The sequence below is a fragment of the Patiria miniata genome, unplaced genomic scaffold (assembly GCF_015706575.1).
Source record: "Patiria miniata isolate m_02_andy unplaced genomic scaffold, ASM1570657v1 HiC_scaffold_5, whole genome shotgun sequence".
NCBI lineage: Eukaryota > Metazoa > Echinodermata > Asteroidea > Valvatida > Asterinidae > Patiria > Patiria miniata.
The window spans coordinates 11438955-11456354 of NW_024037072.1; the positions used below are offsets into that span (position 1 = coordinate 11438955).

Sequence of the window (17400 nt, forward strand, 5' to 3'; positions counted from 1 at the left end):
GGCATCGACGTGAAAGCTCATTTGCATGTAATGAATATTCATTTTGAGGTGGCATACCTTGGTTACGTTTGCGGCAACTCCTCTAAAAAGTACAATATATCTTTTCCAACCATTCGTAATCATACCTAAACAGTCACCAACGGCATGTGCATTTGCAAACAGTTTGTTTTAATTAGTATTAATACTAATTATAATATTGTGGTGCTTATTATTTTTATATAGCTCTTTATACCAAAGGTCTCTATAAGCGTTTCACAATCACTATCCCTGTTCATCAGGCCATCAGATCATGAAACCATTATTAGAATTTGAACTATTTCTTTTCTAGGTAAAAAAAAACTTAGCATAGTATTTCATACTTTTTTTCCATTCTTCTTTCATCACTATTTTCATTAATACACCTCAGAGTGGAAATAAAATGTTACTCAAGTTGTTTTACTGATAAACTCAATCTGGATGACCCGATTTTTCAAGAAAACAAGACAACAACACGAGAACACGAAAAGCAGGTGTTTCCCTACGTACATTAATTTTGTTTGCCAGTATTAAAAGACGAGCATATACGGAAAATCCGACTGCATGCTTGCGTCAACTGGTGGATTGAGCGTCCTTGCCCTATACCTCAAACAAAACAATAAAAAGAAATCGTGATCGTGAAGGATCTACGTCTGGACGGCCTTACCGCATTAGTAAGAGCCTACATGCCTGGGCGGGAGTTATCCAAACACAACCAACAATTTATCCCTTTGCATGCAGACAAGCGACAATCGAAATATGACATTTGAACAAGGTCCATGAGACTGAATTTTTGAATATAGCGCACAAAAAAATCCAGTAGTGCGGAGTTAAAAGCTGTAGCAATTACTGAGGTATACTTATTTATTAGATTTATTGTTAAATTGGTAATACCTTTATAATATTGAGTAATATTATTGCTATCGGAGATGTACGTGGCCTGGTTCTGAATTTTTTTTGTCTTAACTTAGATGTGTAAAGGAAAAGTATATACATAATGTATGGTGCCAATATACATAAATTTACAACTGGGGAAAAAGCCTGCAATCAGGCAATTGGGGGACTTACGTCACTATACTATTATTGTAATCTAACACCAAAATAATGGTTTATTTACTTCAAATTGTGAACTATTAAACACCACCGATGTGGTTGCATTTGAAAAGGAGCATACATGTACCTGCTTTCCATTGATACCTCACTTGCACCCGTGCAGTCACGGATAATGAAGCACCATTGATTTCAAAACACAAGGGTAAAACCCGTTTCTCCAAGTTGGGCTGATTCCGAGCAGTGAGAAGGCTGTCCAAACAATGCACTGTCACTGTGGAGTGATGAGTCAAAAAGGGAGTAGTCTTGGTCTTTGGATTTGAATTTGTATTCCCCTATTTCGCAGCCAGTCCCGTGATAAACCGGTGAAGTTGCCGCAGAGGTTGAGATCTCTATCAATAGGATGAAACAAATCCAGTCTTGGCAATATTGGCAGCGCTACCCAGGACATTCCGAGCATACCTCATGCGCATGCATTAGCTTGAATACAGCGCGCGTGAGGTATGCTCGGAATGTCCTGGGTAGCGCTGCCAATATTGCCAAGACAGGATTTGATTCATCTTTTTGATAGCGACCTCACTTGTCACGGACAGGCTTTATACGGGGAATACAAACAAATGCAGTCTTGAACCAAGACTAGAAAGGGAGGCGCACACATCCGTATTCGCATTGTTTTGCCAGCTCACTCTTAGTCAGTCCAACTTGGATAACAAATGGTTTTACCTGCTCTTTTGACATCAATGGTGCTTTGTTTTCCTTACTGCAGTACAATTAGCAAATCAACCACACTTTCAGATGCAAGCACACTGATGTTGTCCAAGTCCACAATTTTAACACGGTGATGCGTGATGTTAGGATTACCTTGCCCCCTGTATTCATATAGCGTGATTCTGAGATTACCTTTTTTAGGTAAACCCACATATTGTTTAATTGTGCAGGTATAGTTGTGCCAAGTTGACTTCCATATATTATATTCTTAATCAGTAATGTTGTTCGCATAACAACTTACGCTAGGATGACTTCTCAGCTCTGTCCTGTCGTTTTGGAAAGAAGTTTTGACTTATTTTTTTTTTTTAGTAAAATGGAAGATACAAAGGGATACAAAATGTAATATCTTGCTGTAAAGCTTCAATGCAATAATCGAACGCTTTAGGCGCAAGTTGGTGATCGGACCTTCTAAGACATTAAAGCTGCGGTCTTTTTAACATGGAACTGAAAATCCCTCACGGGGTGTTTCTTAGACTTGCATGCAATTGACAAAGGATTTACATCCTGTCCCATGACATTCGTACATATTATTGATCGTTGAAACTGAGCGAGAAGAGTGGATACAATGAATGTCGGGACGGCGCGCACAATCATGTTTTTAAAATACATTCTATAGCCTCGTGGGGTAAGGAGAACACGTGGCAACAAGAAGGGAAATGGAACCCAGCAGGTCAGCCTTTAGAAATATCAGTACGTCACAACTGAAACACTAGGGGGTTGAGATTTCAATAGGAACAAAGAACAAAGTATAGGGAAATCGAGGTTCACCATAGGGATAATTCAAGTGCCATTGAAGTGTCACTAAAAATGACTTCAAATTTGTTCTTCTTTTTTTGGGGGGGGGGGTGGGGGGCTTGTTTTCTTCACACAATCACTCTTGCAGGAAGAATGCATTAAGGAGTGCATTCAGAATTACAAAATCATAGATGTAGATCCCAAATTTATAGGTTTAAAAATTCTCTTATCCCATGGTGCCTATTTAATCAGTAGCTTTTTCATCAGTAGCTTCGTCGAATGAATTTTTAAAAGATAATTGCAGTTAATTTTAGGTGTTTTTCCCCCTGAAAAACAACCCTTTTTTAATGCAATCTACTTTGTAGATCTGCTTGTTTCCTTATGTTTTGCTTGGGATCATTGTTTGTGGTATTTTGTATCTGTTAATTTGTGTGTGTGAATTTTAAGCTGTTATAATTATATGTACAATATGTGTATATGTAATCAAAACCCGCACAGATAGGTCTGAAAATTCTCATATCCCATTGTACCTTTTTAATCAGTAGCTTTTTATCAGCAGCTTCGTTAAATGAGTTTCTAAGATAATTGCACTTAAAAAAAAATGTATCCTGAAAACAACCGGTAGTTTTTAACGCAATCTCTTTTTTTTTGATCTGCTTGTTACTTTTTGTTTTAGCTTGGGATCATTGATTGTGGTATTTTGCATCTGTTAATTTCTGTATGTGTATATTAAGCTATGTAAAATATTGCCAATAAATATATTATCCTAATCCTATAGAATGACCCACAATGTGTGCTTTTGGTCATGAGATTAGACGACCAAAACACTGATATCAAGTTAAGATCACCAAAACACCGTTACCAAAGAAACTGACACAACACTGACACAAGTTGGTAAGACTGACCGCAATTAAAGACGGGTTTCATTCTTATGACGCTTTTTTGTTCGACATCAAACTTAGATCATCGAGCGCGTGCGCACTGTAAACCAGTCCCTGGTATGAAATGGGTCGAATCCGGAACCGGGTCATTGAAAATTGAACTAAGGCAGTTTCTGAATTACTTGGCTATACGGCTTGAAATTACACAGGTGTCAATGGTAGCCGCTGCAGCCTCTTCCCACAGACCCGTGTGTAATTTCAAGCGTTTTGAAAAGTGCAACATTTGAAGCCGTACCGGTCTTCGACAGAGCCTGTCGAACTAGAGGCCAGCAAAAAGCCTAGCACATGCTATATTAAGGGAATAAATGTGTGCTCTGGAGGTTTTTATCACTCTGTTTAAGACCACTTAGAGTCTGGGTGCTGATAATTACCCTCGCCTCCGGCTCGGGTAATTATCAGCACCCAGACTCTAAGTGGTCTTAAACAGAGTGATAAATACCGACGGAGCACATATTTACTCCCATTCATAAATACCTTTTCGGTAAGAAAAAATCATATAATTCGTTCAAAACATCCCGATTTTGTTCAACAAATTCACTTTATGCTTTTCGAAACATCCCTCTTGCAAAATAATGGAGTGTTCAGCTGGCGAGTAAGATGTAAACAACCCTTTTATGGAGATTGACGCGCGCGTATCATGTTCTGCGCGATGTCGCGCAGAACGCACCTGGCGCGTTGCGTTTTGAATTTAGAACTATAAAATTCTGACTCCCTGGTAGTGTTGCGCATGCCTACGTGAGGATTGTGAACGTTCAACCAATGAAACGATAAGAGGCACTGGATTTTTAGGAGTCCACATTTTATTGTGACACTGGAAAAGTGTTTAAGACCAGCTAGCCATGTCTTTATCATCCGTTTAAGACCGGCCACGTGACGGGCTCTCGACCAATAGGAATAGCTAAACTGTCTGAGGTATTTGTGAATATGCATTAAAACATTATGCTGATTCCACGTTCACGTTATCTGCCAATTCAAGCGCAATTTTGAGATGCAACGGCAACCACGGCGCTTCAAATTCGTCTGAAGTTGAACAGGTTTTGCCGACGCTGTCAAAATAGTTAAATGAAATAATACAATTAAATGGTGCAATAAACTCTCCTTTCTCACCGACCAATCATACATGGAAGCTGTGATTTTTTTGTGATAATTTTACTCATTTTAAATGATAATTTTATATTAAATTCTTTGGTTTACATGAACATTAATGTTAGGATTTTTTCGTTTGTTTTTAAAACTGCTATCGATTTTCTGAATGTTAAATACTCTCGATTTTTGAAATGCACTTCTGAACATTTTAAAATGAAATTTGAGCGAAGTAAATTAATGTATCAGTGATTTTTTTTATCACGCTGACCCATTTTACAGGTCTTCAATATCGGGCCGTGTCTCACCACTCATTCTCTTTGAAAATAACTGCACCGTTTAAGAAAACATTAGATAAATAAATGTGTTATCAACGTCGAACTGGTTTCCGCCGTGACACAATGCACACTCACATTATTACGACTGACACAAAAACGTCTAAAGAAACTAGATGTTTGCTTATACCAAGAGATGAAAGACCGGTATAGGTTGAAATATTAATAGAATGAGTCGCTTGGTCTATATTTGGCTAGCCATGCGGAAAACTAATAACTCGATAATTACTCCACAATATCTAATAGAGAGTTTGGCTAGTCTATTTTGGTCAAGAGCATGAAAAGAGACAGGCAGATTGGTATGAACCTTGTAGAAAATACCTCCAAAGAACATCCTCGTGGAGTATAACTGGAGGCTATATGCTGCGTAATCCTCGTGTCCACTGCGTTGAAGATAATGTTCCTTATATAAGCTCACGTCTTGTGCTTTTGCTAGCGACACATTTTTTTTTTAAATCCAAGATATATATTTTTGACAGGAATATGATGTGGCTTTGAAGCTAGACAGAAGACATGAGATCATGTAATGAATTTTATTGCTTCCATCTTTCTATTTTCTTTTTCAATAACAAAATTAAACATCTGTCATCATAAAATGTTCAATTCCCATAAAAAAAAGTTATTGTTTTATACATGTACTGCCATTACAGACTGTATGTCTTTGATCGGCTGACAAAGGCCATCAAATGAAATTCATGCGTTTTAAACAAATTCCATGTATACAAAGTGTGCAAAAAAAGGGCAACATTCAGAAAACAAATAATTCAAACTGTTCAATGTTTTTCTTCAATTAATCAATCCACTCCTTTTTACCCCATTCCGTTTGGGCCCCTAGATCCAGAAATACAGAAATTTAAGTGAAAGGATGTATATTCTACTTTGGCTACTCTCACCTGGACAAGCTGAATCTGGGTTAAGCATGGAATAGGCATTGAAGTTCGTGACATCACAGGTGAGAGACTGACATTTATTCCCTTTCACTTAATTGATTGTATTTCTGGATCTAGGGACCCAAATGGAATAGGGTTGAAAGGAGTGGATTGAGATATAGTCAGGCTGTAATGTAATATATAATTTCATTTAAAAAAAATTAAACAGTTTAATTCTGAGTTTCTGAAAGTTGCCTTTTTTTCGCACACTCCGTAGAAGAACTTGAACTGTGTATTTGTACGGAAACGCTGCAATTACATTCTGCGTTCTTAACGATTTCTTGAAATTAAGCTAATGCTGTGTAGGATTAAGGAGCGTAGCCCTCCTAACTACGTCGAAATTATTAACTAAATATGGGCCGGTTTCTTGGGCGATGTCCGATTTGAAATCTCAATTTTATCTGATTAAAAACATTTAAATTACTTACTGACTTGGTTACACCTTGAGAAATCTAATTTCTCAAGGTGTAACCCAGTCATTTTTTTCACAAGTCAAGTAAAATCGCAAGTCAATAATTTCCGAGTCAAGTCAAGTCGCAAGTCAATATTTTCCAAGTCAAGTCACAAGTCAATATTTTAAGTCCATCTGAACATACCGGGTAGCAGTAGAGACGGGAATGGGTGTACGTATACGTGTATGCAATGGAGTTTATTAACTGTGCTTCGTGTAGGGAGCATTTAAAAAATACAATTTCACAACGTTGCTCTCTCAAACACCTTATTTACATTTTAAAAAGTCTGAAATGTGATTTAATATCTAGAAACCAAATTCAACGTTGATGTTTTGAAGGACATTCTTTTGACATCATTTGCCAAGCGTTTTCGTCTGAAGAATTCTTGCTACGCATCAATAGATTCTGTATCACGGCATGACGATATAGCAGTCGTTTTCCAGTCGTTTTAAAATCCATCCTCCATGCTTCTCTACACTGATTAGTAATGTGCAACATGGCAATTTGGTGCCTTATAACACAACTGTAGCCACCCAGCCTCACTGAAATGTGTATCCTTGTGGAGACATTCCTTTGTTCTCGTGTACTAAAGTTTTCCAGTTTGAAAGTGTAGTTTAAAAATGCTCTTATTTTAACAAGAATTCATTTCTTTGACTGAAATTTGGACTTAATATCCCTTTTCTAAAACTCTTCCATTTGCGACGGATCAACATAGCTTGGAAATTCCTAGTTTTTGAGTGAAGTCCATTTATATATTTCGTGAAAACCTTGCGGAGACGTATTCATCTACAGAAATTGCCCTGAGGAGACGTGCACAATCCTTTTTTCCCCCTATTGTACACACATCTCCAGAGGGTACGGTGTATCAGATCAGGACGCCTGGCATGTATACATCGGGTCCTTTCTGTTCAACCGATTTTTGCGTGAGCCCGAAAGTTTTTTGTTCATTTCAACAAACGTGTTAATGTCAGCAAGTCAAATTTATTCAAGTCGCAATTCATTTTTGTCCACGTCAAGTCAAGTTTCAAATAAAATAATAGCGACTTGAGTCGGACTCCAGTCCGAGGCAGAGACTCGAGTCAACACTGCGAAAAAGCAGGGATATACCACATATACATGTTACATTTTCAGGACATCATAATAAGTCTAAGAAAGGAAACACGTGTTGCGTTTTTGAAAAGTACCTGCCGTGTCTTAAGACGTTGTACACATCACTGATAAAGCCCTCCAGCATTCGGCAGCCAAAGCCAGCCATCCGATGTCTTCTGTTTCTGTAATTCAGTATCTACGAATACTGGAATTTGTATCCTTATGAAGTCATATCTTTGTTCTCGTGTACTAAAGAATTTGAGTTTGAAAATCCAGTTTCAAAATGCTCCTCTTCTAACCATAATTAATTTCCTGGGCTGAAACTCGGACTTAATATCCCTGACATAAAATACTTCCATTTGCGAGATCAACACACCTTCGAAATTCCTAGTTTTTGAGTAAAATCCATACGTCTATTTCGTGATAACCTTGTGGAGACGTACTTCACCTATAGAAATTGCCCTGTGGAGACGTATACAATCTTTTGTTCCCTATAATACCCATGTCTCCACAAGGTACCGTGTACCAGATCTGAATTTTGAGGCTAAAACATGAATTTTGAGGCTAAAACATGAATTTTGAGGCTATAAAACTGTGTCGTTGTATCACTAGTATGTTTCGTATGTCCGTCTGTAAAGTTTATTAAGTTTATGTCCACTCCGTTTGTTTGTCTGTTTCTGTTTCATTGTTTTGTTTTGATGTGTTTTGTCTTTTGAATTTAGTCTTCCCTTTTCAGTATTGTTTATATATATATATATATATATATTTTTTGTGTGTGTTTAAGGCATTCCGTTTATAAGCTTCGGCTTTTTGTGTAATGCCTCCACTTAGTAGTTTTCAAGTAACATTTGTTTTGTTTTCAAGGGTGCTTATTCATGTGGAAATAAATGTTTCTGAAATGAAATGAAAAAATATTCAGATCACCGTTTCAAAACATCGTCAACTTAAATCTTCCACTTTGCGGGGGTTGATTTGTGATTTTATAAGAATGAATTAATAAACTTATAAAACGTTTGCATTGCAGACATCTTTAAGGCGTGTGCTTTTGATCCACAGGGATACCATTGAGTGGACCTCTTGTGCACTCATTGTTGGTGAATTAACATAAAACACACCTCAAAGATCGTGGAAAGATGTTTATGAAAAGTTTGTAAATGGAGGCAAAATATGTGCAGTAATGTAGTCACGTAGTATTTCATGATCAGAAATCGCTATACATCTAAGTATAAAACTAAAGTATGGTGTTCCATATGTGTCATCGGCGTCGCATTTTTGGGCGTGGCATTTTTAAAGCTCTGGCAGGGATCCCTTTGATAGATTCCATGCAAGACTGTCAGAGCTTATTGTGCACTCGCACTTGGGGTTTTTTTTTGGTTTTTTTTTTTTAATTCGGCATGGCTACAACACGGCGTTTAGAACCATTTGATTCGGCAAATTGAGTTCGGCACGGCAACGCCCTTAAGGGCGACAGGGCTGCCGCGCTATCGTCGTTCCGAACGACATGCACGGTACTATGTTCTAAACGCCGAGCCATTGCCGTGCAGAACTCAATTCAATTTGAAGTTGGGGCAAACATTTTAGGAATTCGCATGCTCACACACCCTCTTGCGTCCGCATCATGGCGAGTGAAATTGGTGCAAATATATCTTGATCGATATATTTTGAACTGCTTGACCTGGCCAGTTATTCCAGATGCATTAACTTTGCATTATCTAATTCGTCGTGTAAAGCAACTACCGTGCTGCAGACGACCTATGGCCGCACTCATTTCAATTACGTTCGGCGCTGCAATAGCACGGCGTCTAGAACGGGCCTAAATGCACAAGTGCGCGCGTAGTTTCAGGTCCGCCGTCGATTTGGGTACAACCTCACACTCCCCCAATAGCTGGATCAACGACTCTTTTAACAACAAAAATAATCCCCGGGTTCATTCTACCTGCCCTTTTCGTTTGTTTTTTTACAAAACTTATTATTCACCAACAGTAATACGAAAAATCAGAAACAGATTGACGCGAATAAAAGCTAACAACATGCATCAGAAACAAAATGTTAACTATAGCCTAAGTACTAAAACTAATTAAAGGGGCATTACGGCCTGAAATCCCCGAGAATCTCATGTTTTTGGATTGTTTACTTACACTTTTTAAAGGACTCAAGTTGAAAGGAAACTACCCTAATGTCTTAATGTTTCCGCAAAAAGACGAAAAAACCAGTTGTTTACATCAGACACGTCGAAGTACACATACGTTTTTCCTGTCGTTTTCATTCAATGTACGACACACAATGTGTGTGTCACATAAATTACACACAGCACCAATGCATACAATGTGGTTAAATTCTTACATGACCGCAGAAGGCGAACACTTTACGGCTGGAATCACAACTATCACTGAACAGCCTGATATTTTTGGGGTCGCAAAAGTGGACCCCGAAATTCGTTCTCGCACAAATAACACAAGAATAACACAAAAACGCCCAGTTTGTAAAGGATATTTGTGTTGATGTTCATATCCTACTTTTAAATGTTGTTTCCGATTAACATCATTTCGTTCCAAACGCGTTTTGTAGCCCTATTGGGTGTATTTCAGGACGTAATGTCCTTTTAAGTCTGAGTGCTCGTTAATAGCAATGTAACCTCCCGGAAGAGCGTTTAGTTGTCGTACGTTTTACGTCATTGCACACAAAAATGGTAAATTGCTGAAATAGTCAGCTGCTCCCTGGTTAACGATCATAATTTAATGATCACAAAAACTTTACTTTGAAATGGTATGGAGTTTTTTTCTTCACTATTTCGCAATTTACAAAACGAGCACTAACGAGGAATAGGCCTACATAACGAGCACTGTGCAATACTTTCAGGAACGAGGTTGTGAACTTAAGACTGAATTAATAAACTTCTACAACGTTTGCATTGCTGCCATCTTTAATACGGGCGATTCCCAATAGTGCGCCTTCAAGAGTTTGCAACGCGTTGGCCAATCACAATGCGCAAAATCTGTCGACCCAACGCCCGTTTGGAAAAGGTCGACTGATTTCGCGCATTGTGATTGGCCAACGCGCTGCAAACTCTTGGAGGCGCACTATTGGGAATCGCCCGTATTGTTTCATAGGGATACCCATGAGTGGCCCTCTTGTACATTTGTTGTTAATGAATTAACATAAGAAAACACACCAAAAATATGGCGCCGAATGCAATCCATTGCATTTTTTTCCCTAAGACGGTTCCCTACTTGAATGATTTTTACAAACACGTATAGAGCACTGCAGTCGCATTTCACGTGGTTGTGGTGTGTGTTGAATGTCTTGGAAATGTATCCATGGTAACCCAGGTCACCGGATTTCGAAACACGTCAAATATGTTCTGTTGTCAGACGTAACAAAAGGGTAATCCTACGGTAAGCTAGTGTGGGCTGAGAACTGATCCGTCGACTTTAATACAGTTGTTTGTCAACTTGATCCAAGTTGGTGAAAATATATCTATGAAAATACATTTGGTATCAAGAAAAGGGAGTAGATAAGGTGTGTCCATCTCACTGCAACCTTGTTCCCATGGCATCGAGCAGTACGCTCCAACTGGCAGCATTCTCGACCTGGCACTGCATGGATTAGTTGCGAGTCAAAAAATCTTGCCCATTCGGTCCGGAATACTCTGGTACCTGACCATGTTTTCAATCATTGTTCGTTTTTGTATGCGGTATCCATGGTACAGACGGATTCAATACGTCGTGGCGTGACATTGTAAAATACAGATTATCTTTAAAGTTGTAATATGTCAATCTTACCCATCCAACTCATACACTAAATACTTGATAAGTTAAATGTCTCATGTCTCATTTAGAGTTTATTTTCTTCGTGGATTCCTTTTTACCAATTGATTGTTTTGTTGGTTATTTTGTGTAAGATTATAATGAATTTGTTGCCTATCAATATCATTCGTTTTGTTTGTTAACTAATTCGTTACTGTTAAGTTTATTGTGTTTGATCAGCTGATTCATCTGTTTATTTATATATTTATTTTCGATTATGTTTTTACTTATATATTTATGCATAGATTTGATCTTTGACTAGTTGCATGAGTTATTTATTGATGGCATACTCTTTTTTGTTTTATCCCTCAATATTTACATTCATCTCTTGTGTATTGTATTTATGTTTATCCGATTGTTAGTCTGTCTCTGTATTTGTTGAGTTGTCATTTCGGTTTTATTTTTTTCAAGGCACCTCCATATAAACCCCCGGCTTCTGAAGATGCCTCCTTAATTGTATATTGATTTATTGTTCTTTCTTTCTATATCTACATGTATAATCTTAATAATGTTATTCATTACTTCACTTTGTAAATATTGTTTATAAAAGTTGTGGCATTATGGAAATAATCGTTGACCGAATTGAAAAACTCAATTGAAGGGCATTTCACAATGAATTTTAAAATACATACTACACGTTAGAAATAAAATCACGAAGTACACGATATAAATCCATTACTTGCTACCTTGCTACAGCAGGATATCGAATCAGAATACAGGATTGCTCCTCCGGGGGGTCTTCTATTTCTCTCGAGGTTAAACGCAGACTCTGGGAACGAGGTTTCCCTCTACTGTTCATGCATGGAAGTATATAATTTATTTACACTGTATAGAAGATATATCTACACCAAAAGCCTAATCTCATGATACATTAAATACATGTATATAAGACGAGTTGTGCAGCATTGCTATAGGGAAGTTATACAATAGGGCCTCTAGTATAATTATCTGGAGTGATGTCGAACATCTCCAGACATTGGCAGATAGAAAGCTACACGTCAAATTTCAGAGTTTCCTAGTGATCATGGTGATACCTCCCGAAGGAATACGGCTCGTCTTTTCATACATGTATCTGGTCTACACAATGAGCCGGATTTCAACCATTCGTTGGCATTAGGGGTAATCCTTCCAACTGCGGTGCACGAAATGACTGTTGAATGACTTTGAAAGATATCCATGGCAACCATCGCATTCGTGATACGTCAACATTTCTGTTGTGAAAATAGGGTAATCTTTAAGCTGAAAAATGATCCGTCAATTTTAATACAGTTGTTCGTTAAGTTGATCCAAGTTCCATGAAAATGAAATTTGATATCAAGAAAACAAGGACTGAAAACCACTTTCGATTCAATCAACAGAGTATTGGCCTACATGTACGCAAACATTAACTACATTTAACAGGATGTGATTTCCTGTAACAGAGCATGGGCCTCTCCTTGTAAAGGAATCCCCAAAGTAAAGGAGTCTAAGATTCTTGAATCCGAACCGGATACCAAATCGAGGTTTCCAGAAACGCCAAAGACAAGTTACTAGGCCTATTACTTTATTGTAAGAAGGGTCATTCTGTTGTTTCGTACAACTGGCCCAAGAACTGAGATGTTGTAAGAGTCAAAGCGAGTGGAAGGCCGGGCCATATTAACAATTTTTATAACTGGGCAATAATTTGAACAAATAAATTTGAGTGGGGTTTGAACCTGCGGGCTCCGGATTGATCCGGTGCTCTACCAACTGAGCCATCCAGCCCAATGCTGGTGGGTTCCCATTTTGTCAATAGGGATCATTAAAATGGTACACGTATGGGATACGTACATGTGTATGCTGCTCCGACAAAAAGTTGCCTGTTAAATCACAATTGTTCGCGGTTATTTCATCTGAGACTGAAACACTGAGGGCAATGAGTATTTCACATCAAACTGAAGATCTATAGATCACACAAAAGGGTGATATAACCAACTGGATTTGTATAATTTCTCATGGTCCCTATAATGTCTTTGCTCAAGGGGTGCTAGCCAGAAGCCATAAACCTGTATATGCCATGTAGCCAGGGATATTGCCCCAAGTCAAGATACTTCATGTAGCAACATCAGCAATGCTGCAAACCCGGGAAATAGCAAATGGGGATCACTCAGAGAGGAATAGAGGATACAGCTTTTATTACGAATTATCAAACAAACCACTAGGGAAATTTAATTAAAATTATAACAATAAACATCTTGCAAGGGTGCGTTTTATATAATCTCCATTAGTAGTTTACAACGACGTTATTTTGCATTGAAGACCTACAATACTATGATTTCTTCGTGAAAAAAATACCGACAATTATTAAGATTATTCTTCTCAGAAATAATAAATGGATTCGGGAGAACCTTTCCGGGAATAGATTGAAATTTTAATAGATAAAAGAGACAACAGACTTCCGAAGAAAGTTGCCTTGGGGGCGGAAATTGAAAGATTGTGGTAAGAGACTTAATCATTTCTGTAATAATGATCGTTAATAACAGCTGCTCTTTGGGGAAAATCCCCAAAAAGAAATAAAATTGCGACCGTATGAAATAAATTGTATTTCTTCAGGCAATACTAAAAAGAAAGACAAATTCCCAGAAGATATAGCTCAAGGTCGGTATAGGTCAATTCCAGTGTTGTTTGCTTAACGAATTGCATTTTTGTTATTACATTTCTACATGTAAGCGACAAAGGCAGATTCCGGCGAGATACGGGAATAAAGGCCAAGATGGAAAATAAGATTTCTATATCGTGTATGGTTGTGTGCACAGCAGAGGGCGCTACGTCACCTCTCACACCTGCAGCAGAGGGGCAAACCAGTGGCGCACCCAAGGGAGGGGGGGGGGGGGCGCTTGGGGGCTAAAGCCCCACCCCCCCCCGGTTTTTAGGGGTTTTTTTTAGCATTTTTTAGATTTGACCGTGTTGATATGTATGTGGCCTTTTTTCGAGTAGTAAAATAGGGGTGTGCTCCAACGTCAAAATCGTCCGTCCCCCTTTCCCCCCCCCCAAAAAAATATAAATTCTGCAGCCACAAATTTTGGGCAACAAAAAACAATTGGTGAGCATCCCCCCCCCCCTCCCGAGCCAAATCCTGGGCACGCCACTTGGGCAATCTGCATACATGTAGGCACTGCACTGGGTCGTTCACATTGGGCCGAATAAAAAAACAAACATGTTTCTCGTCCGGGCTTTGGAAAAAAAGGAGGAAGAGGGGCTTTTTTTTTTTTTTCAAGATTGCTGCCATTTTAAACTTTCCTGCAACCGGGGCTTTTTACATGTTATGAACATTATCCTTCATTTCATCTTAAAGATGGCCGAGTAATTTCCTACATATTCAGTGAATCAGCCTAATTATTTATCTGTGCAATCACGAAATAATACAGGAATGTTTAAAAAAAAAAAATTAGCGAAAAAAACCTGCTTTGAAATCCACCTCCCATGTCTCACCCATAAAGTCATACATGTAAGTTGTAACCGTTAGTGTGGACAGACCCACATGCAACTATTCTCAACGGTCGCCAAGACAGACAAACCAAGAAATAACACTGCTACCGAAGTAAACAACGTTATACACTACACGTAGGTCTTGGACATTTTCACTCAATTATGACAGCTATTAAGCTGACCAATTGTTGTTGTTAAGAAGTTTGAATTTAATAACGTTTAGTTTCACAATTTAATTCACAAATCCACTCGGAGAGTTGTGCGGTACAGTTCATGTGCTTAACGTTCTTCAGCATTAATTAATTTTGGAAAATAAACATTCGAATTATGTTTTTAAAATATAATACATGACTCACGAGTTAATCAAGTCAAGCCCGTTTCATGATTTTGATTCAAGACGGAATCGGGTCCAACAACGCAGGTCACTTCTAACTTTAGGTAAGGCAAGAATTTCAGCCAATTTCAAGGATCGGGCAATGACATATTAGTCTATGGAATATGCACAGCAAGGGTCTAAGATATGCGAGCAGATGTGGCAATTAATTATGCAAAACAAGACTGTGTCTTGACCTCGATATTCTGACCATTCAGCTGGAGCCTTCTATCGGATCTTCCATATTTTAACCAGTTGTTGTATTACAAAAACATGGCATCCAAATTAACCAATCCAAAGCTTAGTCAACATTTCTAATCGAAATGATGTCACAGTTTCTAAAGGCGTGCAGGGTTGCATACAATTTACATGCTATGATATATCAGACGTTCCGAGGCTCTGCCACGTGAATGTCAGATCCTCAGACTAAAGCCTAGTTTCCATATCAACGTTAAAGACATGCAAAGTGAAATGCAAACAGGATCCAAACTGCAACGCAGACATATGGAAACATTTCATCGGGAAGTGTCGCCGACAACCCAGACAGATGCAAACTACCTCGCAGACGATCGGCAAAGTTGAGCCTGGTTAAACTTTGCCAACAGTTCTGCGTACTGTCTGTGCAGTCAGCGTAAGCTTAACGTCGATATGGAAACCACGCTTAAGACATTTGCTGAGCTGAGGTTACCAGTCAAAATGTAATGCGATTTACGTTGCCTGTGTGGTTCCCGGCTGATTTTGGTTTAGTGCAAAACTTACTAAGCAATACTTTTAGCTGAGCATCTTATGGCCAAAGAATGATGAAAGTTGTATTACCTGGTTTGACGCATCTGTTACACAGCTTGCAGTGCGTGTACGTACTTCCATCTTTGGAGGTGCAGCTCTTACAGTCTTTGCAGTGCACATTCTCAGGGGATACATAACGGCTGCACTCCTCGCAAAACCTGTCACCAAAGTCACAAAAAAATTATCTTTGAGAAAAAAGGTGGTAAATTTTGATACTGTCATTCTCAAACGTGATCAAGGGCGGATCCAGAACACAATTTTTGGGGGGCCAAAAAAAATTTGGTCCCCCCAAAAAGTGGGTCAAAAAATTACGGCGTGGGGTTCGGGGCCTGCTTAAGGGCCCCGAAAAAAAATTTGGATTCTAGATGCTCTGTGGTGCGATCTGAGGCAATTTCTGACCACTTTAACCAATGTTTTTTGAGAAAAAGATGGTGGTGTACTCATTGCCTGCCTTTATTGCGATGTCACATAAAAAAAAAAAAAATTGGTTTCGTTTTTTTTGGGGGGGCCCCCCCCCCCGGATCCGCCCTTGAACGTGATACAGTCATGTCAGTTGTCCTTTGTAATACCAATCAACAATTATGGACTCTCACGGCGCCGATAGACTGCATCTTTAATACGCAATAAAAATGTAACTATATTCATTAATTATACGACACTTTATGTTATGTGTTTCTCTTATGATAGGATCTATCACGCATACATGATTCTACTGTGAGCATCTGACAGGCCTCTTATCTTATTTTGGCTCTCGTGAGTACGTGTAGGCCTAGCTAGAGTGGGATAACAATCCAAATAGTGGACAGGGTATATTTTTGTATTGTGTCATATTGACCATTTGCACTGTGCTCCCTCACTGCTCAGGGCAGTTTTTGTAATTTAAGTTAGGTGAAAATGAAATCACAATGCATCTACCCATGTGTAAACTTGAGGAACAAAGACCCATCAACATGGGCCTCTGAATGATGATGCCGTATGTGCACTTTCCTATAGAGCCAGTGGGGGCCCACGGTCCACTGAGCACCAGAGGAAAACACACACGTAAACAAAGTATGACGTCATTAGTACAGAGGCTTATTCAGACGCGTGCCATTCAATCAGTAGGCCTACATGTAAGTGTCCAGACCAGTAAATAAACTGCCATAGACCTTAATGGTAATTACGCGCACTTCCCAAAATTACTAAAAATACTCACAACTCTCCGAGGTGTTCAATACATGCATCAAATTAAGGCTTATTTAATCATCTTTCTTTTTCTGTTCAATCATTGGGGGTAATTCCATGACTTTTGGGAGAAATTTCCATCCGAAGATGATCACCCCTATGGTCCTGAAGCCCATCGCCATTTTGAAAACAATGCCTACGCTCAATTGCAAAATAGAGCGTTTTAGGCTCCAATTTCATCCAAATTTTACAGAAATACAAGTTCACAGTCTTGTGCACGGCTTCTACCCTTTTTTTTTTTACAAATAAACCCTCGAGTTCATGGCCTATAAAATGCTCTAATACCGAAGAATTTGAGGGCATGCGAATGATGATTTGGCCAGCGTAAGCAATTTGTGAAAACCTTAAGCACTATTTGGACTACCCT

The 17400-nt window shown here is 38.7% G+C and overlaps 1 protein-coding gene across 3 annotated transcripts in view; it reads right to left on the bottom strand.

Moving 5' to 3' along the window:
- The window catches only part of LOC119741035 (rRNA N6-adenosine-methyltransferase ZCCHC4-like), a 53429-nt gene that overhangs the window by 15300 nt on the left and 20729 nt on the right, over positions 1–17400 (bottom strand). For 2 of the 3 annotated variants that reach the window (XM_038216629.1, XM_038216628.1), the window contains exons 9-10: positions 15840–15967; positions 1196–1339 (exon numbers count right to left, since the gene is read on the bottom strand). In XM_038216629.1, coding sequence (XP_038072557.1) covers positions 1196–1339; positions 15840–15967 — 272 coding nt within the window. The remainder of the gene's footprint in view (positions 1–1195; positions 1340–15839; positions 15968–17400) is intronic. The other variant, XM_038216630.1, reaches the window with a different exon arrangement.